At 37.7% G+C, this 23,569-nt stretch overlaps 1 protein-coding gene across 4 annotated transcripts in view; it reads left to right on the top strand.

Moving 5' to 3' along the window:
• Window positions 1-14,736, top strand: part of EVC2 (EvC ciliary complex subunit 2) — a 60,052-nt gene extending 45,316 nt beyond the window's left edge. For 2 of the 4 annotated variants that reach the window (XM_077177707.1, XM_077177705.1), the window contains exons 15-22: window positions 1,655-1,859; window positions 3,156-3,278; window positions 5,792-6,019; window positions 7,725-7,933; window positions 9,347-9,482; window positions 11,623-11,816; window positions 12,736-12,834; window positions 13,316-14,736. In XM_077177707.1, coding sequence (XP_077033822.1) covers window positions 1,655-1,859; window positions 3,156-3,278; window positions 5,792-6,019; window positions 7,725-7,933; window positions 9,347-9,482; window positions 11,623-11,816; window positions 12,736-12,834; window positions 13,316-13,652 — 1,531 coding nt within the window. In that variant the 3' untranslated portion in view covers window positions 13,653-14,736. The remainder of the gene's footprint in view (window positions 1-1,654; window positions 1,860-3,155; window positions 3,279-5,791; window positions 6,020-7,724; window positions 7,934-9,346; window positions 9,483-11,622; window positions 11,817-12,735; window positions 12,835-13,315) is intronic. The other 2 variants (XM_077177706.1, XM_054633353.2) reach the window with 2 other exon arrangements.
• Window positions 14,737-23,569: the final 8,833 nt, after the last annotated feature.

Here is a 23,569-nt window from a genome sequence, read left to right as displayed (position 1 = left end):
AACTATCTCTTGCCTACATTGCCAAGAGCAGACCTGCAGGAATATGGAGGTAGATTGTATGATCCAGCAGGACTTTACTGTTTCTATCTTAGTATTCCATAATAACTCTGTTCCAGCCTGCAGTGTGCCTGTCATATTTGTTAGATGCTATCTTTATTTGAAGCAGCAGTAATCTGTTTGGGGTTTTTTTTCAGTAAAATGCAGGAAAATACATACAGAAAAATGCAGCAACAACTGTCCTACCAATAGCCCCTTAAAATCTGTCATGGTTTTTGCAGTCCATTGTCTGTCAGTTATGGTATTTTGATGACAGATGCCAGCTCTCATGTTTATGTTCTCATCTCCTGTCTAGTACGCAAAAAACATTATTTTGAACAATAACTTAATAACTAACTTTTCATTTTTGTTGCTTATTAAAGACACCATGCATTAGGCCAAAATATTTGTAAAGATTGTTAATGTTTACAGTCCTTTTTAAATATAGACATATAGCAAAACTCTATTTGGTGTATTTTATTTCATATCTCTCTATATATCTATGTATGTGGATTTATGGCAAGGTTTTTCTTCCATGAGTCTAAGACAAGATGACAAATGGTTAAGTATGCTATAAATGATCTGGAGTTGTTTGGAGTAGTCTTGTCTTAAAGTAAACAACTTTTGAAGGGAAAATCCTCATGCATTAGGAGTTTTTAACTGTTCTTTGCTGATTCAGTAGAAAGAAGAAATGATTTCTAAACTCAAATATTTTAGTGAAATGATGAGGCAGTATAGGCCTGGTATACATTAAATAGAAGTATCAAGTAATAATGAAACATGCAGCATAATACTGTTTTCAATGGAAAGTCCTCTTTGAAAAACATGCTGTTCATATTTTAAATAGAAACATTTTTTGTGGAATAAAAGAAATTTCCAAGCAAATAACAGTATGTTATTTTTTGTGAAATATTCTTGAGGAAATAAAGATACAAAAGGTGAGAAGATGAGTGTAGTCTATGGTTAATCAGAACTGAGCATGCTTATTTTTAAGTCAACTTCAGCTTGACCCTGTGATCAGTTCCTTAGAGATCTGTGTTGAGAACCTTATTTCTGCAAAATGAGAACTTTGAGTAATTCAAATTATTCTTAAAATATATTGCATTTTTCAGACTGCAGAGTGCCTTTTTACAGTTAACAGCTGGAACCATTGTTATCTGTGGATTGAAGAGATGGCATATGCATTTATAATAGAGATTTTATTTTTTCTTTCTCAGTAGCTCTGGCTGCTAAGTGCTGGGAAACAGCACAGGGAAGCTTTATGGGAAGTTTTTATCTTTATTTCAGCTGAAATTCAGGGATTGTATTGTCTGAAGAGGTGGAAGGATTATATGCATAGGAAATGTGCTAAAAATATTAATTTATTTTTAAAATATTCAAAAGCTGTTTTCCTTTGAAAATGAAGTTTTACAGTCCAGGAAGCTCTGTATGCAGAATTCAAGGTAACCTCAAGAGTATTTTGTACATGGTGAGCAGTTCATTGATGTGTGTGGAATCACTGATATATGAAATAGACCAAAAAAGGATGAGTAAAGTGTTTGTGTGCATGTCTCTTACATTTTATGCAATATTGCCTAAATCACTAAACAGCAAATGGTTCTTGTGGTTTTTTTAACAGGCAACTTCTGAGTTTACCCCTCTCGCTCTCAGAAGAGGAGTTGCTTAGAATGAGGCAAGAGTTGCACTGCTGCTTCTCCCAGGTGGACAGCAGCTTGGCTTGGCCCAAGATAAGAGCAAGAACCTTGCTTCAGACTTTTGAAGTGGAGCAGAGGGACACTGAGGTGCTGAAAGTTGAGCAGAATTTAGCAATGACCAACGAACAGGTGAGAACAGTGTGGGGATGTGGAAGGGGATCCTGAGGGTACCTGTGGCATCTGGCATTGGCTGCACATCTGGGTCTGTAGCTTCTTCACAGGTGCAACAGCAGTGTACACTTTTCCTGTCTGCATGGACCAGTGGACTTGAAGCTAATTGTTTGGGCAGCAGTTGGATAAATAGGTCTTTTTCACATACATCTGTGTATTTCTGTTGCTGTTGTGAAAATTATGGGAATTTCTGAAAAAGACACTTCTACATTGTTTTGTCTGTTTAAAAAAACAAAATTCCTGAGTTAGATGGCCTTTCTTGGCAAGAAATTTGGCATGATTTGTTTTCTGTTTGCAAAAGATTTAAGTGTATGCAGACAGTTTGGTGTTATTTCCCAAAATCTAAATATGTGGAAGATGAGGCTTACTCCAAGTTAGAGAAATATTTCCAACAAGAAGTCTATCTGCCTATTGAGTCTAGCACTTTATAAAGAACCCTTTGAGGGGTGTTTAATTCCTTCAGTAAAGTGTAAAAGCTTTGGAATTATAAATTGTTTTCAGTTCTTATAAAGTATGGGGGCCAAAAATGTTTCCTGTATTAGTTGTGTCTGATGCCATCTTAAAAAGGCGGACTTGCCCTTGCTTTGTTTTGGTTCAATTATGTTTTCTAAACATGTAAACTATGCTGGGTTAATTGAGCTAGGAATTAGCCTAGTTCAAAGCCTTAATAGTTTCTAAAGTACTAAAGGAGGGAAATGACTTTGCAAAACCTTACAGTTGAACAGATGTTATCATTTCCCCAAGAGTACATATACTTAGTTGGTATTCTTGTAAAGAAATAGAAAGGTCAAGAGTAATTTGATTACATGGAATGGTGCTTCTTAATATTATCATGGTTCATTTGTGATTCACAGACTGTGTGTTGAAAACAATGTAGATCTTAAATTAATATTCTTTGTTCATTTTTAACTGTGCTGAGGAGACAACATATCAGTTAAAATCTTCTCTTATTGTCACTGCTGAAGCTTGTTTAAAATCAAATTTATATGCTATGAGTTTTCATGGAAAGGATGAATATATAATTCTACTTGAAAGAAATTTTTTAAAAAATTCTAACTTTGTCTGAATGTCCAAAATGAATGTTCTGAATCAATAGGCAGCACCTTAATTTCAGATGTACTTTCTCAGTGAAAGTCATATTTTCCAAGTTTTTGATTATTTGGTAGATGTGCTAATAATACCAAGTAATAATTTTAACATTAGCATCCTCATATACCTCTTACAAATAAAGCATTTTTGCTCATCTTGTTCCAGCAGCATTCTAAAATGGGAAAAACAGGATCCAGGAATAAACATAAGTTAGATATTCTGAAGAAATCTTTACAGGACAAAATTTTAATTTATGAAGACTCAGTGAAAGGTGAAAATTTGAGTAGGGTAAGTACAGTCTTTTCTGGACTGAGGCCAAAACTTAGATCTTTAGTAATTAAAGACAGTATTCTATCAATGTAAGAACCAGAGGAAAAAGGTGTAAGGTATAGTGGCATGATGCATCTCCCTACTATTGCCTGCCTTTATCAAGATGTTGCATTTCACACTTAATAGTTTTTCCTTTTTAATTTTTGCATCCTAGTTACAGAACTGCTTTCATGTCTCACTGCTTTTTCTTCCAATGGTTCTGGGGCTTGGTGTGTGCAAGATTGCAAGGCTCCCCTCGGTCCTGTGGTTTTCTAGGAAGACTTTCAAAACATGGAAGGTGCTTCAATGCATGCTTCAGCTCAGCAGCATTTATTTCCTGGACATCTGCTAATGCTGCTGAAAATCCAAAAATGGATTCTTAGATCCAAAAGCTTTTTGGGTAGGGTCTGAGTTTATTTGTACAGAACTAATTGAAAGGACGTTTTGATTCTGGTGGGTACCTTTTAAAAACACACAGCCCCAGTCTAAAGTTAATCCTTGAGAAATGAGTGGGGCCAACCTTAATATGGGATTTTGAAGGCTTTTTACTTCCCTGCTAGTAGATGTTCAAAGAGATCTTTCACATGTGTATGATATGGATAATATCAGGTTTGTGTGTCAGGAGGACATTGCAATGATAAGTTTGTTAAACACAGCTGGTGCACAGCTGTAGAAACTATGCATGACAAGCAGGTGTTGTTGGCAATTAAAATTGGTGGATAAAAAAATTGTGCTTGGGCAAGACTGCAACAAGAAGGCAAGTATGTTCTAGCACTCTTCAAGAGTTTAATAACTGTGGTCTGAGAATGTTCTAATCCTTTAACAGAGGCATTGTAATTTTGACTTCAATACCTAATGCCCTGATCTTCAAAATTTGGGTGGTTTTGGTACTCTTCCTTGAATGTACATAGATTAAGGGCTAAGCTTTAGAAGCAAAAAAGTACTGAATACTTATTTAGTTAGTGTAAGGCAGTAAATGCTTATTAGAATCTAAAAATTAGTAAATTTTTATTGGAACCTTCTTTTAAAATTGGAAATTTAGCTTCTCTAAACCTCCTTGCTCCAGTTTTATATGCACCATCTGGCATAGCTGTTGTCATTCTAATTGTATGGCTGGTTTCAGAGCTGGCACGAGTCAGAAAGAAACTGATGTGGCTGGGGGTAGATAGCAATACCAGTTGAGTGATGCAGCGTTTTGGTTAAGTGGAGTTCATTTGCCGTATAATGTTGAAGGTGTTTCACCACCCTCGTTGTAAAATTCTGTTAAATATTTCTTCCTATGTTAAAATATTTATATAAATCATATAATTTAAAGTATGCATTAATAAATATGTTTAAAAGATTAAATATTTCTAACTGTTCTAAAAACCAAGTAGTGGAGTTGGAGCTCTTAGGGCTGCATGTGCTTTCTCTATCTGTGTCTTTTCTCTCTGACAATCCAGCTCACTGGGCCCAAGGGAATGGTGCAGGGGCAGAGAATACAAACTAACTGGTAATTGTTTACTGTAGTCTTTTGAAGATTCAGCTACCTAAATGTTAGATATGCAGTGTAGCCACCAGTGTCTAACCTAGACATCCACCTTACATGTCAGTGGAAATCCATATTTTAGGATAGGAAACCGACTGAGAAGTATCTTTTCTTTGAGTATGAAGGGAGCTTAAGAGTGACAAGCTGAGATGGAAGCACCCAAGGAAGGTTATGGCAGCTGGCTGCCATAGACATTGTCCCACAGAAGAGCAGTCACAGTGCAGTGTCCTTGGCTCTCAGTCACAGCATGCAGAGCTCATGCATTGGATCATGTGCCTGCACATGCTGCACTTGCCTTTCACCCTTCAATAGTTCCTGGGGATGTTCCATCAAATGTGTGGCAGCAACACAGTTAGTGAGTTAAATCTCTTTGATTTTATGCTGTTTGATGTTGATCCAATCCAGTTCTAATCTTATTTGAAATCCATTGCCAATAGATTTTTGATTTACAGTTTAACTCTTTTATATAAGATGATTTTTTGTTATTTGCTCAAAGAATAGTTGACTGTCATCAGTCAGTATTAACTGACACTTGCCAATTTGAAATTAAATGCAGTCTTTCTATAAGTTCCATGGTTTTTTCTAAGCAAAAGGGCATATTTTATCTTTCCATTTAACCATAGATTTGTGCTTCTAGCTTCTAATTTTATCATAATAAAAATTATATTGATCCTCTGTTTTGGGTTAGCATTTAATATTTCAGTTTTGACTACCCAAAAAGAAAGCCTGGTCTCTTTAAAGTATTTGACTGTACTGTAGTTTTTTTGATTACAGTAAGAACTTGGAATTGAAGGTTAAAAGCTTTTCTTGAAACAGTATATTACATTATAAGATAACAGCACTGATTTCTTTGCTGTCATAATCCTGCTTGTTAATTACAGAGTACTAAAATCATAAGTGTGCATGCAAGAGTTTCTGTTAATCTATATTTTGTGTTTTGGTTTTTTTTTTTTTTTTTTTTTAGATTAAGTATGAGCTGCAGCTTGAAAAAGAGTGTCACCTGCGCAATCTGGAAAATAAACTTGGAGAGTATAGTGCTTCTTTAGCCTTTCAAAAGACTGTTAAAAAATCCAAAATGCTGGAGCTGTATACTGCTATCATAAATGTGCAAGCTTTGCTCTTTGAACAACTGAACACATCAAAAACCCTGTCAAAACTGGAATGTATTCAAATTTTAGAAGCACATAATCCTGTAAGTAATGTAGTTGTTAAAAGAAAAAATCCTTTTAGGAAACAGCCACCATTAGAGTATCTTTGATTTAGCTGTTGGTTTGCAGCTTCTGGTGGCCCAGACTTCAATTTCTGTGAGTATGTACACTTCAATGCATTCAGTAAAAGACATGTAGAGAAGGGGAGCCAAGGAAGGTTGTGTATTATTGTTTTTATTTTTGTTACAGTTGCATGCAGGCAGACAGGGAATTATTTTGGTGGCTACTTAGTATTTTATTGATTGAAAGAAAGACAGTTGAGAAGTGATTTGGACTCATGACAGAAGAGTAAATTGTTGTGTCTATCTTAGAGTTATTCATGTTGTAATGCTGTCCATATGCTAAATCCATAACCACATGATATGCTTCAATTGTCAAGTTTTTAGAGATTACCTATACAGCCTCCTACCTGTGTCACTCCAGGCACACTCATGCAGTTTAAATAGCAGAAAATCTGGGAAAACCTCTTCCCTTCACCATAGTTATTACATATTTGATATCTGCCAATTTTCTAATCCTTTTTTAATACTTCAGTGCTCCGTTTTCACAAGGACTTCTTTTTCTGCATCTGCTATTTGAAGCCATCCAAGTGAGGCTTGGGGAGAGCACTGGAGTAGAACAAACAAAATGGGTTTTTAAGAAAAACCTCTTTGCTAGAGGGCATCATTAGACAGCTACTGCTGTGAAAATTCCTTGTTAAATTTTAATGTGGTCATCTCTACAGAGTTTTTCAGAGAGTGGCAGTTAGAATGCTTATATGTCTCCAGTTTTTCTTGAATTTGTATTAGAGCTGTAGGAAATAGTGAAAGTTTAATGTAGGAAGGGTGTTTTTTGCCTTTTATGCCTTAAGTGTGAGGGGGCTTTTCAGAGAAGTTGCTTTTACCTTCTCTGTTCTTGAGCAGGTGAAGAAAAAGATTGAAGAAGGGGCAAAATTTAGACCTAGAATAGCTAACACTGGGTTAAATGCAGCTGGTGAGGCAGAGGAATGGATTAAAATTCAGCATTTTCTCCAATGTACAGGTTAAGAAGTGGGGCTTTGAGATAGTAAGCAATGTAAAAGTTGAGGTGAGACAACAATGACATTGGAAATGGGAATATGGAGCCTTCTTTTTGGTGTCTGGTTTGACTTTTTGATCAAAGTTAGATTTTTAGCATGGAGGATCCAGTCCCCTGAAGACTTTGGATTTTAACCTTTTGATTTTCTGAGCATTTTATTTTAACCCTGACTTTAGCAGACTAATAATGAATTACTGCCTTTTAAATCCCTTTGATATTAGCTGTAAATTTGGTATAAATAAAATTAGTTAGTCTGAGTTTCTCAAGCTGTTTCAGTGGGTTTATGCAGCTCACAAGTGAATTTGAATGGTTCCTTAGTTTTGATCTCAGCCATGCTGACAGTCTAGTTGCTGGAGGTCCTCTATTGTGGAAGGTTTCAGAGAGCATTGACTTTTTACACAACAAAAATTGAGTCATAGCTTTCCTCATTGTTCTGATATTCATAATGTGCCAGTCATGTTTACTGAAGCTGTGCAAGGAATTGAAAAGTGTAATGACTGCAAGTGGCTGGGTAGAATAAGAAATGAATAAAGTAATATCAGAAAATCTGATACCATCATCTTTTTTCTTCACTCCAAATGAAATTCTTTCAAGTTAAATTATAACTTCTTATCATGCATTTTCAACCTCTAGGAGATTGAAGAACTTGAAAAGAAGCTGGAGTATGAGATGTTGCATAAGGAGTCAGTGCAGCAGCATCTAATGAGTAGGCAGAGGTGGATTCTGGATGGTTTGGGACTCTCAAATGAAGCTGTGGACACGAATGCAGAAAGACATGTGACAGTTCTGTTAAGACAGGCCATGAATAAATGTAGACAATTTATAAACCTGTACCAGCAAAGGTAAGTTCTTTGGGCTCAGGTTTTACTGCAGTTCTTATGGACTCTGGAGAAGCAGCAGGAGGAATGTTCTGCTTTACTGGGGAGGGACCATACATCTATATTGGATCTCTGCCTTCTTGTGCTGTGGCCCAGAGCATAACTGAGGAGTTGGGAATATTTCATGAGAAACATGAAATAATAATAACTTAGTAGTGTATAAATGGTGCTGTGTGTTGCGTGGCAGTCACCATTTTTTTTACAGGGATAGTGGAAAAATAATGATACTCCTTAGCATTAAGGAGGAAAATAATTTTATTCCTATTGCTTTGTCTCCCAGGAAGATAAGGAGGGACTTCAGAGCAGCAAGATCTGCTGGGGCCAGAGGAAATAGCTGAGACAATTTAAATTGAATTTCCATCTCCATTGTTGTACTGTAGACTGAATTCCCTGGCACACAATTATTTTTGATGAGATGTATAAACTCCTCTTCAATTTCAATTTTCCCTGGCCAGTTTTTAAGTAAAGATATCAGTGACAAATAAAATGCCTCTTGGGAGGTATATAGAAATATCTGTCTTGTCATAATGGCTGCCTAGCAAAAATGGGTGATAATTTGCAAAATTGCAGCCTATTGTGTTACTTTTATTAGGGTTACAGGAGGTAGAAATGACATTTCTATGTGTACTGCACAGTATTAAAAGCCTAACACATTTCAAGCTGTGTGTAATGTCCTCAAAGTGTGTTGCTTTCCATTAGAAAGTGGTTTTCCATAAAACCATTGATATATTAAAAATGGCTGTGATAGTGGTAAGTCTGTTTTAATTCTGGAGCCCTGCTTGGTTTAGATTAACAACTTTCCTGTTGCAGAAGTCAAGTCAGTAGAGGATCAGACAAATCTCTGCACCAGTATCCACAAGCTGGTAACCTATCAGGGAAACCTGCAAAGAAACTGCAACTAGGCTTCACTTGAGAACTTACTGGAAGGAACAAGTTTTGTACTTGTACAGTACAGTATGTACTTTTATGTACAGTATGTACTTGTATGTACAGTAACATAGTACATTGCAGGATTTGTATGTGATGCCATCATGTTTTGGTCTAGAAAAGAAAAATAATCACCAGCAATGAGGAAGTTTACTGTCTAATGTCATATTTCAGCTACAAAAAGATCCACAACTTGCCTTAAAGTGCAGTGAAACTTAAAAAGGAGAGAAGAGGATGGGAACAGGTTGAATCACATTGCTTTGGAGTGTTTCCGGGTTTGAATTGTGTGCAATAGCATAGCCTTAGATTCTGGTGTTTGCTTGGAGGTTCAGGGAAGCAGGGAAGAGAATTTGGCATGTTTTAGAAGTTAGGCTGCTCCCAGCAGATTTGCTGACAGGCAGATATGCTTCCTGAATGGGTGACCTTCCAATTTTGTTTCCTATAATACAGTCATTGCACCTGGGAAGATTTCAATGTTAATTCTGTCTTTCACTTCAGCTTGAGAGATGAGCAATGGAATTGCGTGGTGCTTGAAGATCTCCTGGAAAATATAGAAACGAATGCATTTTTGGCAATTTATAGTCAGGTAAGCATGAAATTGAACAAAGTTCCAAGTTTAAATTACAGCTGTATCTGGATATACCTTTTCTCCTTTTTTGGGAGCCATTAGATGTATTTAGAGTTACTCTCTGCTAGTAGTTGCTACCAGTTTGCAGCCTACACTGTCAGTCACTTCAGCTAATTCTGAGCTACTTTCAGCCTTTTGAATTTTACTGAGTTATACTTCTTTATTCATTTACAAGTCTTCTCAGGGTTTGTCCTCTTGCATTTCATTCTGTGGAGAGCTGAAGTGCCTGATTTTTCTGGTTAGCAGACAGATTTGCATTCAATATGTTTCAGAATTAAATGATAGCGGGACTGCTAGTTGAATTTTCTAGTATCATTACTCATACTTGTTTTCAAAGCTGGTTTAAAGGTCCTGAGAACATTTAGCCAAAGAGAGCAGAATAGGTCTCAGAGATCTGTCATGTTTATTCTCACCTAATATTGCATTTTGTAAGTTTAGAGAAGAACGTTGTTTAAAGACCAGAAGTACAAGACAGTACTATAGCAATTAGACTTAGGTGTCTGTATTAAGATTTACACTCTTATTTGCATTCCTCTCCAAAAAAGAATCAAATAATTTCTTTCACTAAGTAGCCTGAGCAAACATCTCTTTGGTGTTCAACTTTGGTGCCCAGTCAGGCTGAAAACATTTTAAGAACTGTATGAATTTACTAATCTCTCATCAGTCTTAGGATTTTGTCTTGTTAAGTCTGTGTGATCTCAGTGGTTTCCTTGTAAAATTTATACCAACACTAAAGAGACCAGAAAACTTTGGAAAGTGTTATCTTACCTTTCAGAGAGAATTCTCTGCTTGAAGGACAATTATGGAGAAAAGAAGTTGATTGATTTCTTTATTTTGTGTGGCTGTCTAAATTTGGCTTAAGACTGCTTTGCCGGTGATGCTTTCTTTCTTTCAAAGAGGATTCAGGGATAATCCAGGGATCTCCTAGGTGAATTCACTCCTCTGAAAAGTTGTCATACAGAAAAGGAGGCAAACATTTGCTGTGACTTTTTGAAACTACTGTGGACAAAGAACCTGGCTTTCTTCCTGGGACCTTGTGGGGTTTTATGTGACATGGGCTTTGTGGTCATCTCCTCCATCAGCACTTACAGGGGGGTCTGCAGAGTGCTGATAACTCAGCTGCCATGAGTCATCATCTTTGGCATGTCTTACCTAACTTCAGCTACCTGAGTTACATGTATGGCTTGAATAGACAACAGCAGCTTTTTTTCTGGCATTCTTTGAGACATTTAACTTGCTTTCATTTGCCTTACTCTTTTCTTTCCATGTGGTCCTCAATATATTGTAGACTTTTCATATTTGATGCACACAAGGGATCTGCAGAAAGACCCTGGGCACACTGTATATTTATGACAAAAGAGCAGAAAATAGCAATGGAAATTTCATGTTTGGAGTGGGGCAGGAGATAGGGCTTGGGTGAGTGTCTATGGAACAGCTAAATTTGAACTCAGTCTATTTAAACGTTGTATGAATGTGCTTTACTACTGACCTTTGGGCAAGAAATAGGCAGGATGTTTGGAAATAAAAAAATATTACCAAAAGAAAAGCAGGTGTTTTCCTTCACCTCTTAACAAATGTTACAAGCTGCTCTCTGAGCTTATCACAGAATCTGATGTTACAAGAAGCTGAACAATGAAGTGATTTACCATGACAATGTGTCAAGTTTTTCCCTCCATAATTTTACAGACCAAGCAATGCCATATTGCTTCCTTGCTATCTTGAAATTATTTCCTTATAGTAGTAGAATCCATAAATTAATTAAGCCTTACATGTTTGAAAAATCCCAAGACAATTACATTCTAACCAAAAGGCATCAAGTACATGCCCTAAGCAAATATGCCAAGATCAACTGGTTATTTAGCATTTACATTGCCAAAATACTAAATGAAATGGACAACTCTGTATACATGGTCCACTGTGGGTAGAAACAGTGAACATGGAAGTGTGAGCACTTGATGCCAAAATTGTCACTACTAAAATAATCTTCAGTAATATTTTTATTTCCATAATGTTTATTTATTTAGTAACAGTAACTAAGGTTGGCTACCATTAATTTTCAATGCTGAATTTATCTTTCTTCTACTCATTTATCCTCTAGGAGCTCCATCTGGCAGGTTATTTAGCTAAACTGACGAGGGTGCCAGTGGGGGTGTTGCACAGGGTCCTGAACTTGTTGCTGCCCTCCAGCTCACAAAGTGAGGTTCTTTCTGTCCTTGATTCCATCAGTAAATATTCAGATGGTGCTGTTGAACATGACAGTAATGCAGATGAGTCTGGCAGCTGTAAGAAAAGGTAGGTGTGATGTTTCCTGGTAGACCGCTACAAAACAAGATTGATGTTTATGATGTGTATATCTGCTGGACAATGAGATTTACAGCTATAGGAAAAAAATCACAGGTGCATAAATTTCCTTTTGAACTATTTTTCTGGGGTAAAAATACTTTAAAACTGCTACCTTATTTTGTGAAATCCTTTAACTATAATAAATTTATTAATAAAAAGTTAATTTTATAAGTTCATGAATTAAACAGTTATTTCACAGATTTATAAATCCTGTTCTGATAATTTTCTTTCTGTTGCCTGAATTGGAGTTTGTTAAAATATTTTCTTTCCACTTTTTTTAGTAATGTTCATGACACAGCGGGTTTTAGGTGTCTATAGCTCTTAAAGATGTAAAGGAGATCCTCCTTCCTAATAGTGAAAGTTATTGCAGATAACCAGTAATTAACTACAAAGGGACAGACAACCTTGCAGATGTCTGTCCCTTTGTAGTTATTTACTGAAGTTCCAAGTGGCCACTGAGTTTCCCTTTTCTCACAGAGACTGGTAGACTCTCAGGGCCTTTGTCACTCCCCTTTAGCCCCATTAACATGAACTGAAATCTGTGCAGTAACACCAAGGGATGCTCAGGACCTGCTCTCCCAACTCCCTGCCATGACCTGGGCAGGAGACAAAAGCAGATGTTGTGGCACTGAGCCCAGTCTTTGGCAGATGTGGGTTCTCAAGGAGCAGATAAGTCCTTGGTACCATGCCCTGAGGTCTGATCTTAACTGATTTAAATGATTTGTGGCTGGGCAGCAAAAGAACTTGAACACTCTGACTGCATTTGTGCTGTTGCTGCCGTGGGTTTGGTAGCTAAAGTCAGAGAGGGAAGAAAAATGTGTATATTTGGGGATTTGCTGCTGGGAATTTTTCTTTCCTGCTCCTTCAGGAAGAGCCAAGGGTTGTGGCAAGCACTGGAGAACAAAATAAGGCAAGATCTGATAAGAAGTTTAGAAAAGATCCCTTCTCTAAACAAGAGAAGAGACAGGTAAGGAGAAAACCAGAACAAACATACCTGGGGTTTTTTTTGTTTATAGTTTATTTAATGTCCCAAGATTCTTCTTACAGCTCTTAGAAATCAGAAAATTAGTTCATAAGTATGCATTTTCTAACACTGCTCTATCTAGGGATTATGTTTCCTACAGCATATTTACACATAATAAGCAATATAGTAAATACCTAAAAAGATTTTTCAGTACATATCCACAAAATTTTCACATTTTTCACATACATTGCTCATCTTCCCTATATTTATTTATTATAAGGTTGCCTTTCCTTTTGCAACTTCGTATCTCAGAAAATGATACATGAATTATGGGAATTAGAATGAAAACTACAATTCTCTCTGTTGAAATATGATTTTCTTTAGCTTCCAAAGTCACCACTTCTGTGGCAAGGTACAATAGAGGACGTTGTGCATTTTTTGCCTCAGTTTTCACTTTTCAACTCAATTTTTCTCATTAATGTAGTTTGATAAAGAAGAAGCAACTTGCTGTCTTGGAAAAAGCAGTGTTCATTCATCTGGGACGTTCACCTGCACACCCTCCTGTGGAACAGCCTGACCCACCAGTTCCTCTGAACTCTGCAGCTGCTGAAGCCATAGAGCTGTTAGACACAGGGGAGAAGATACTCTTGTTCCGTGAGCCAAGTGATCCAAAACTTGCTTTGCATAATTTTCCAAGAAAAAAGAAAAAGAACTTTCTTAATTCTAAAAAGGCTGCTCGTGCAAACGTGGACTCACAAGAGCAACTTCCATTTAGAGTATCAATTAGGGAAGAGGAAGTAATTTCAAATTCAGTAAAATGATGAAGGATGAAGTGTATGGTTCAAAAAACGTGTGTTGTGTTAATCTGATTTTTCTGATATTGGAAATAGATGTAATTTTAGAATGGCACAGTTGGTGATGTGCATCTTGCATTTTTTAATTCTTGTCAGTGCTTTGTTGCACTAGGTAAAGATGGGTATTCTATGATGCACGTTCTGGCAGGCAGGACTCTGTGTTCCTTCACTACATTTTGGTCATTTTTGCACTGAGTTTATCATAGTTGTATTTTCATAATTTATACAGAAAGGTTATTTATTGTTTATAGTAGGTACTGATTTACTATTTTTGTATTTATATTTTTGTGGTAAGCTGCAGTATAGCAGATGACATGAAGAGATGTAGTAGATGAACCACATGTCCTCTCTTCTCTGATTTTGTTATTCTAGTTAATGTACTGTTTAACACTGTGTTCCTAATAGGCTTTGCATGTTACTTCTGCAGTCTGTGTTCTGCAATGACAGCTGATAGTCCAGATCTTTAGCATACACTTGTGTACTGAGCCTTACATCCTGGAGTAACTTCAGCGTTTCTCTGTTTTAAACTTAATTCAGTTGAACTGTGAGTGTGGCTACAGTTCCAGACTGTTACATATTTACAACCTGTTGCAGTCTTTTCCTTGGTGAAGCAGTGTCATCACATTTGCTCGGTAGAAAAATGTAAATGGACATGTAATTGCTTCAGAAGCTCTTTTGATTGCAATGCTGCCAATTTTCACAATGTTAGATATTTTTGAAGTTCTTATTCCTGAATTTCTCTAAATTGATGAGAATATAATTTTATACTTCAGAAAGAGTTAATTTTTAAACCTGTTTGGTTGACTCTAAGAGTCCTATAAATATGAATCCAAAAAAGAGGAAGAGGAAAAGCTAATTAAAATAACCACATGTAATTATTATCTTATATTATTCAAGCCTGTTTTGAGGGTGTTGTAACTGTATTTGAATGCTGTGCTCTGAGGCCACTGTGATCATATCTTTTCTATTATTTCTTGTACAGATCTTCAGTGCCTTTTTATTAATAGGGTGCCATATTATTTGAAAATTAAAATGTTATAATATACATGTATCTACGGTTGGCATTTTTTTTTTCCCACTTCTCTGACAAGTTTCAATATTCGTTCCACAGAAGACAATTAGTGTTTCCTATCACTACTAGCATTAGAAAATGTATGCAATAATTAGACCGACAGTCCTAATTATTATTTGATTGCATTCTTCAGTCTTTTCATGGAAGTATTTGCTATCACAGGAAGTGAAGTCTGTGAGGGTTGTGGGAGTTCAGAGCTGCTGTTTTAACTGTGTCTGGTATTTCATCCCCAAGGCAGGAGTGGGTAAAGAGAAGGTTCTGTCCTGCCTTGCTGTACAGGAGGAGCCTCAGGTGTTTCAGGAAGAGGCAAAAAGCAATTGCCCTGAGGCAAGAAAGCAATTGGAAAACTTGGATGGCTCATGGCTGCAAGGAGCACTTGAAGGCTGAAGTACCTTCTTGAATGTCAGCCCCTTCAGGATGTCCTTGCAAGCCCAGGCTCTTCACTGTTACAATATAAGAGTGAAATGACATTAACTCATCACAGATATGACATGGAGGCCAATAGCTCTACTAGGTTACAATAATAAAATGCAACATCTGAATATTGATTACGATATCAATTTATTATCCTTAATAGATAATTCCTGTGTCTAGCAATAGAAAGCTGATTTGTAAGTCTCTCACACCTCATTACAAACTTGAAGCAGTTCAGTGACTGTAACGTTGTAGCAGGGAAAGTCACTCCCTGCTATGAGTCACTCTCATATCATGCAATACCTATTCAAGGAAACATCCAGATCTTGACATCTCTTGTGCCTTGTGAGAGAGTACTAACTAGGAAATAGCCCACTTCAGTGAAGAGTTGGCTTGCATTCAGCTTTGAGTCACTCAAGAGGACAGAGGGCCAGCTGTTGATTGTGCAGCTTTAGGTATTGCCATCCTTATTTCACGGCTGAAGTCTCCCAAAGAATGTGTGTGCTGGATAAGCCGTTCAAATTCATCCCACTTCGTTTCACAGTCATCAATGCAAGAAGTAATAGAAGGCCAACTTCTTCAGTGTTTGAAACATTGTCCAAATCAATTGTGTTCCCCTGGAAGTTCATTGCTTCTTCTGGTGCCCTTGACAGTTCCCTGTGTACTCCCATATCCATTGCACTGTTGTCTTCCCTCAACGTGGAGCCATTGCACAAGGAGCCAAAACATACAAAGAACAAGCAAAAGTAACTGTCCTTGGTCAATGATTTCATCCATACAGCAAATAACTTACTGGCAATGGTAAATTTTATTGAAGAAATTATGCTAGGCTAATAAACTGTAACGATTTTTTCAACATGTGCTTCAGTAATGTCAGCTTGCAGCTCACAGCCCTTGTGCCCGGGGTTCAGGATTTTCAGGAGGCTTAGTTATGCCCAGGCTCTTCAGCATTAGCAACAATCCACTCTTCTGTTCACCTTGCTGTATTTTTGGCTTGGGATACCTGGATAGTGGATTAGCATGGAATATGTATTCCCCACCCTGTCAAGGTTTTATTTAAAAAAATACATTTTGAAGGTTGGTGTTTTTTAATAAAAAGGATCCCACATGATGAAAAATATTTCAGGAAATATGTACTAAAAATGTCCTGCAGTGATTGAGATGAAAATACTTCTGTGAAACAAGTGGGTTGAAATTTCTTATCATAAACTTATATTAAATCTCTTTAACCTTGGTATTGCATATTAATTTATTATGAAGTAGAGTACACGTGCTAGGCCTAAGGAAGAATAATTCATACCAAGAGTGAATAACTGGACGTTCTGGAAGAGACTATCTGTGTCAAAGTCAATCTGTTGTAAACAAAAGCAAGAATACCTATATGGACCTGGCACTTCACTACAAAAAAATGTAAGTGGAAGTACAGGGATTGACACTTTAGTGGAAATAATTGTTATATTTAATAGGTAACTTCTATCTTCACTGATTACTGTAACTGTTTCAGGTTTAGATGAATTTTTAAACTGATAATGTCTCTTTAATAAGGTCAGTTCTACAAAGTACTTACCTGCCTTATTTGAACCTGGGGAACTCATGCTGCTTTCTTTCATTATCTGGTATTTACCCAGCTGCTATTTTAACACCTTCATTTCTTCTGGGGAATGTTAAGTTTTTATGCTGTTACCTTTGTACAGCCCAATGCCAATAATTACACTGCCTTTTGTCAACAGCTCCAGCTTCCCAGGAGACCGACAGTGGGATTGGCAAAGCATCAAATGCCAGGTTCACTCATCTGTTGCCCCGTGCTGTGCTTGTGTAGCTGGTGCAGCCTTAGGGGTACCAGCATAAAGCTTGTTTTCCTTGCTGAGTTGTGAAGCTGGGCTGTCACAGGTTGTTGAGAGCTGTGTGAGTTCATATGAATAGCAATGCTGTGATGAGTGATGAACATTGTCCTTCTAGCTGAGTGCTCCAGGTAGTATCCAGCCTTTTCCACAGTCTGCTTCTCCACTCAAGGTCTCTTGTAAAAATGACTGGCAAAGGCCACCAGCTCAGGTCTTTAGTACTGTCTTCCTACTTCTTTTCTTGTTATTCACAGGGAGCAAGGCAGGGAAAATCAGTCAGATTCCACCCTTGTGAAAGGGTGTACAGCAGGCTCACTGTTTGCCTTTGTGGTACAGACAAACTGTGACCTAAATTTAATCTCGTTAATATGTTCCATGAGAACTGGTCATGTCCATCTCTGTATTTGAGCAGTCTTGTTATCTAAAACCACTAGTTACTTTTCTCACCTCAGCTGTCACAGAGACCAAAACCAGTTTTCTCCAAGGTTCAGAGATTCTTCTGGAGACCAGAAAACATACTTGCAGGGAACTGAATTTTGAAGAAGTCAGCATTGTTGGAGCATCTTCTTCAATTATGCCAGAAAAGTTATCTCACAAAAGAGGCTGTGTATTTTCAACCACTTTTGTTTGAAAAAAGATGACTGAATAAGAAAATAAATTAAAACCTGGAGGTGGCATGTATCATTCCAAGACATAATAGCACTCAGAACTTGGCCGATTTGAGCATTGCTGATGGAATTTAGTTCTTGATACTGTGTAGTTGAGAAGGACAGCTGGTTACAATGTGTGAATGGTTTTATAGTTGCTCAGCTGCACAAAGATATCCCTATGTAGTGTTGTTCCAAAAGAAGTAAAATATTTCTGTGTAGCAGCTAGTGAAGTCTGTAGCTTTCTAGAAACTCTTGTGTGTTCCCATCTGAAGAAGGTAATTCTTGGGGATGTGTTTGGTTTTGTTTTTGGGTTTTTTTAATGAGGTCTATGAGACAGTATATAAATGTAGGTTTACTTTGCAGTCTCTGAAAAGTCTGAGCTGTGTCAGTGCTAAGAAGCTGCTTATACACACTGGGTTTTATCTTTGGTGTCTGCAAACCCAAAGAGTCATTCTGTGTCATCTCTGCTCAGAAAGCACCCAGGATGAAGTGATTCCCTACAGATCAGCTCCTACCTTGCCCTCTGGAGTCTCTGAGTTTTTGGCTGGAGTTGTGACAGTTTGTCATATGTACTGGGATCCAAAAACCTAAGAAAATCTCTGGGCTTTTTTGTCAACTTCATTCAGTTTTAGTTTTCTGTCATGAGAGGGTTAAACAAGAAGCCTGTGTGAATTCCAGTAGTGGATGAATAAAGATCTGGGAACTGAGGCCCTGATGCACTTCATTTCACTTGTAAATAGAACAAGTGAAAAATCCTACCAGTAGTGGAATAAGGCAGTTTGCAGCCAGCTGTTGAATATGCAGCATGGCCCTTCATGGAAATTCACTCCCAAATAGCAGTGCAGTGGTGGAAAAGGGATTTATGAGCTGTCTTCTCCAAAGCAGGCATAGAAAAGCTGTAGGGTCAGCAGATTTCCTCTGGGTTTTTGATGTAAAGCAGTAAGCTGTAGCACTAATGGTGCATGTGCTGAAAAAGATCTTTGAATGCATCTTGTATGTCGCTTTTAAGAGTAAAGTTAATTTCTTATACCAAGCCCAGACTGTGGAAGTAATACAATGAGGTTATGAAATTACTTTGTTCTGAGGGCAACTGTATTGCTGCCTTTGTGTCTGTGTTTGAGAGGTTTTCTTCCTAATTGAAGTGTATGAAGAGGGCACTTCATTTGGAAGTAATATTTGCCAAGGACATGTGATAAGAAAATTATGATATGAAGAACCTTATAAATTTTGGGGAGAAAAAAACTCCTGCAGAAATGACTGCAGGAGTCATTTCCAAAAATGGAGGGCACCTCCCAAAAATTGGAGGGCATCTTCCAGGCTCCTCCAATTTTTACATATATGAATGGTTCCTTAAATGTGATCCTATTTACATAAATAAGGATGTCAGGGTTTGGTTAATGCAGCCCCTGCAGACAGTGATTCAGTGTCATGTACCTGTAGAGAGTAAATCAGAGTGGCACAAAATCCTGCTAGTATGATCTGGCTGTCAGAGCATGCTCTGGGCACAGGGTATGTGCTGCAATTTTTTTTGTTATATTTTGACCATCTAAATGTGTCTAATCGAAGCTAAAAATGTCTTTCCTCATAACTGAGAGACAGGTACAGGCCCCACCCTGGGATGGTCTCTCCTTCTCTTGGACCTTTTTGCTGTGTATGGCTTCTGCAAGGCAGAGGAGCATTTTCATGGTGCACCTCAGAACCTTTTTGCAAAAGAGATTCTAAGTCCCAGACATCACAGTTAGGAGAGAGAACAACTATGTTTTATTAGACTAACAAATACATTTGGGCAAAGCAGAGGAGCTTTACTGCTATTAAGTTGTTTTTCAAACAAAACCAGAACTTTTCAGCTCTTGGCAGTTGCTGTGGGAACAATTTCAAACAAATATGGTATTAGAACTGGTCAATGTTTATAATGAAGGAATGTCTTTAAAAACAAAACTCATTTAGCACACAATAAACAAAATGAAATAAAAACATTTAGGCTGGTTTGTTTTCACTTTTCCTCTTTTACTCAATTCTTTTAAAGAACTGAAAATCTTTTTCCCTTTTTCCTGATTTTATTTAGAGGCAAAACATATTACAAAATGCTTGGATAAAAGAGTTGTTAGTTTTAAACCAGTTCTTCATGGCTAAATCAACAATCATGTCACCTTTTATTAGTACTAATAATAGGAGATGTATTTAGGAATCCAGCATCCAAAATATGATCTTCTATGAGTTCTTCTCTAAAGACACCTACATTTCAGAAGCCTTGAACTGTTATTTTCCCAGTTACCTAAATATTAATTAGCAGTTATGTGCCAGTGGTCCCAAAGTATTCCAGTCTCAGTGGAACTACATGGCTTAGTGTCTGATTGATCCTGAAGTGTCTTTGTTATCTAGAAATGAGGTGAGGCTGGCTCAGTGGAGGCTCTCCAGCTCTGTGCTGCTCCCAGAGCAGCATTTCATGTGTGAGCATTTGAGGGGCTGGGATGGCCAAGGGGTGGCTGACACAGATCACACTTGCTAGGGAAATCATAGATGTACATGTACTTTCTTAGTTATGACTTGGGTTTTTTCTTTCTAATTCCTTCCTAGTCATCAGGGCTTTACAAGGTGAGTGTTTTTAAACCAGCTATTTTAATGTTTCATGCTCCAGAAACAGTCAGATATATATAAAACACTCCTAGAAATCATGTGAAGATGCAACTTGATAGCCCTCTCCTGCCTGTATGAATGGGGGCACTCACTGTAAGCTTGAAAGCAGAGGGGTTCCTCCCCACCAGGCTGAGTTATGATATTGCCAGAGAGGTAGCCTTTAAAATGTAAATCCTCCAAAATCCTTAGTGTAGTTGTCTGAAGTCTGAAAATCCAGTTGTTCAAGTGCCTTAATTTCAGTGGGCAGAGAAAGTGAGGCAGCACAGTCATCTGGGCTTTGCACTGGGCTTGTTCTGGACCCTTGGAGCAGTCAGTCTGAAGGGAAGATGAGTTAACCCCTGTGTTCTTTACCTGCTGATGTTAAGCAACACTTTAGCCTATCACTTTATAAGCATCATGACAAGATTTTTGAGTGAATGAAAGATTTCTGACAAACAGTTGAGTTTTGGCATTGTCACACTGAGAAATATGTTTTTTATGAAAGCATTTAACTTATTGCTGCCAGTTGTCATGCCCAACAGCTCTTGCTCCTCTTCCAGCTGCTGTGAGTGAGGACTGGGGCTGAGCCCTGGGGGAGTCAGGCACAGACACTTTACAGGAGACTGAAGGATATTAGGAGGCCAATATGCTCAGGATGCTGCCATGCTCAGCTGTAACTCACAGTGCTGGGAGAGTGTCACTGTCATATTTTCTGGAAAAATCCCTTCACTCAGGGTTTTGCTCCTGGGAAGCTGAGAAGCCTCAGAGAAAAGGGAAACAATAATTATCTGATTTGCTTCTCCTGTGTTTTGTTGCTTTGGAATGTGTTTGGACATTGTTTACCAACAGGTGGTTGTTTCATTGGTTTAATGTGAATTGTTTTGAATTAATTGCCAATCATGGCCAAGCTGTGCTGGGACTCTGGAAGGAGTCACGAGTTTTCATTATTATCTTTTAGCTTTCTGTAAGTATCCTTTCTCTATTCTTTAGTATAGTTTAGTATAGTAATTTAGTAGTTTAGTATAGTAAAAAATATTCTTTAATATATTCTAGTATCATAAAATAATAAATTACCTTCTAAGAACATGGAGTCAGATGCATCATTCCTCCCTTCATCTGGGAACTCCATAAATACAAGAGGAGAGAGTCTTGGTTTTATTGCTAGAGATTGTGTTAATCAAAATGAATACCAACAAATTTTTAGACTCATGACAGTTAATATCTACAGAGCCTGCAAAGCTATCTTGGAGATAGATTTGCCTGGGAGAGTGCATGGCTCTGTAGCTGAAAAGACACAAGAAATCTGCTCCCTCTGGTTGAGGATGATGCCATTGTGTGCAGGAACTGCTGCTGCCATGAGCTGAAATGCAAATACTCATATGCCATGCAATTGCATTATAGAAATTAATAGTTGATCCTATCTTCCATCACTCCCAACAAGAAATTTTATGGTTTTTTGGGGTTTTTTTCCTTAGTTCTTCCTGATGCTTGAATTAAAAAAGCAGCAAGAATGTGGAGATGCTTGAATGTGGATGTGCTTGGTGAGACACTGGTGTTATATTACATGTCTGTGAAAGTTTCACTTGGAGCCAGATCTTGAGCACAGATCCACCAATGTTAACAGATGTCTCCTGACCCTTGAAGCTCTTTTGTTGATTCATACATTTCTGCTACATTGCTGGTTTTTAAAAAATTTCTTTCTGCTTTAGCCTAATCATATAAATACAAGAAATAAATACATCTGTGCATACTTTGTGCACTTTAACTGGGAACAAATCCTTAAATCTGAAGTCCATGTCTGCTCTATTCATCCTTGCATACCCTCGCAGTGACTAGGGAATTTTCATTCCATTTGATTCCCACTACAGCTAAAATGCATAATTCTAACTGCTTTGTGTTCAGCCTGTCTGGTAACACTGAGCAGGCTTGCAGGGTGTGCAGAATTGCAGGTGGAATGACAACTACCAGGTGACAACCACCAGCCCAGCGCTGCACACTGTGGGCAAGTACATCAAAACATAATTTCCATCTCTTCCTTTTACTCACTTTCAGTGATTGTTATTCTTTTATAAAACAACTGTTTGTGTTTTAGCAATATGGACTTCTCAATATTTCCATTCCTCCAGCATTTGTTTTGATTAAAAATAGTAAAGAAATTGCTACCACTACTCTCACTTCACAGAGAGGGAAATGAAGCACAAAATAACTAGATTTAAGGAAATAGGGAGTGGTCTTTCCAGCAGATGCTACCACATGGCATTTATCCCATGAACATTGTAGATGATGCCATTGTTTCCCAGCAAGGGGTGAGGAGCAGCTGATGCTATTTCACAAGTGCCCTAAACATGAAGGGCTGGAAGAACAATTGAGGGGGTAAAAGCAGCAGTATGAATTTCTTGAGCTTGCAACAATTTAAATGAGGGACTGAAAGTCTTTCACTTCAGATAACACAGAGTTGTCATTAAAAAAAATGCCTTTTTTACTGAGGCTTTCAGTTATTTCTTGAGAATAATTTTCATTTCAAAAGTGCTTTATTTTCAATTCTATTGTGGAAGTTATCACTTTAAAAAGAATATGATTGCAAAGTAGTTAGTGTGGAGTTAAGGGCTATCCAGCCAATTCTACCACTACTATTTCAGTGAAATAGTGTGAAGAAAGAGCTGGGGATGAGATGCCAGTTTCTTTTCAGTGAATAGAAACCTGTTCACGTTGCCATGAGGTTAATGGAACATAATGTCAGATCTAAAATTCAGGAGCATGGATAGATAGATAGGAAGGGTTTCAATCAGCATGCAGAGAGTATAACAGCTTGAAAAATATGTGTGTGGATACAGCCCTCCTGGAGCTCTGTTTCACAGAGCAGCTCCTGAATACCAATGAAAGTCCTGGCCTGGCAGGAGTAATCCTGAGGCAGGAGTAGGGGATGGGTTCAGAGTTACTGCTTACATAGGTTTGGATTAGTCACTTCATGTTTTTTTTCTCTCAACATAATTGTTGGTTGTAGTTGATAGTGGGAAAATAGCTATTCTGGTTGCCTTTTCTTGAATCAAATTTTGATTAGTTTCCAGAAAGATCACAAAAGTAACATTTGCTCAAACTTCAAGTGCTTTTATTAAAAATAGGTCTGCTTGCAGCCCTGGGGCTGTTGCTCAGGGCTGTAGTCATGGTCCTGTGGGCTCTGCGCAGGGCTCACTGACTTGGCAACAGGAAAAAGCAATGTCTATCTCTAAAGCCTACCTTTTGCAGCTTTTCCAAACCCCTCTTATTTTAAGGATTCCCTCACTTTAGCAT

Source organism: Agelaius phoeniceus, chromosome 4, assembly GCF_051311805.1.
Source record: "Agelaius phoeniceus isolate bAgePho1 chromosome 4, bAgePho1.hap1, whole genome shotgun sequence".
NCBI lineage: Eukaryota > Metazoa > Chordata > Aves > Passeriformes > Icteridae > Agelaius > Agelaius phoeniceus.
This window is presented reverse-complemented; position numbering and strand designations above follow the sequence as displayed.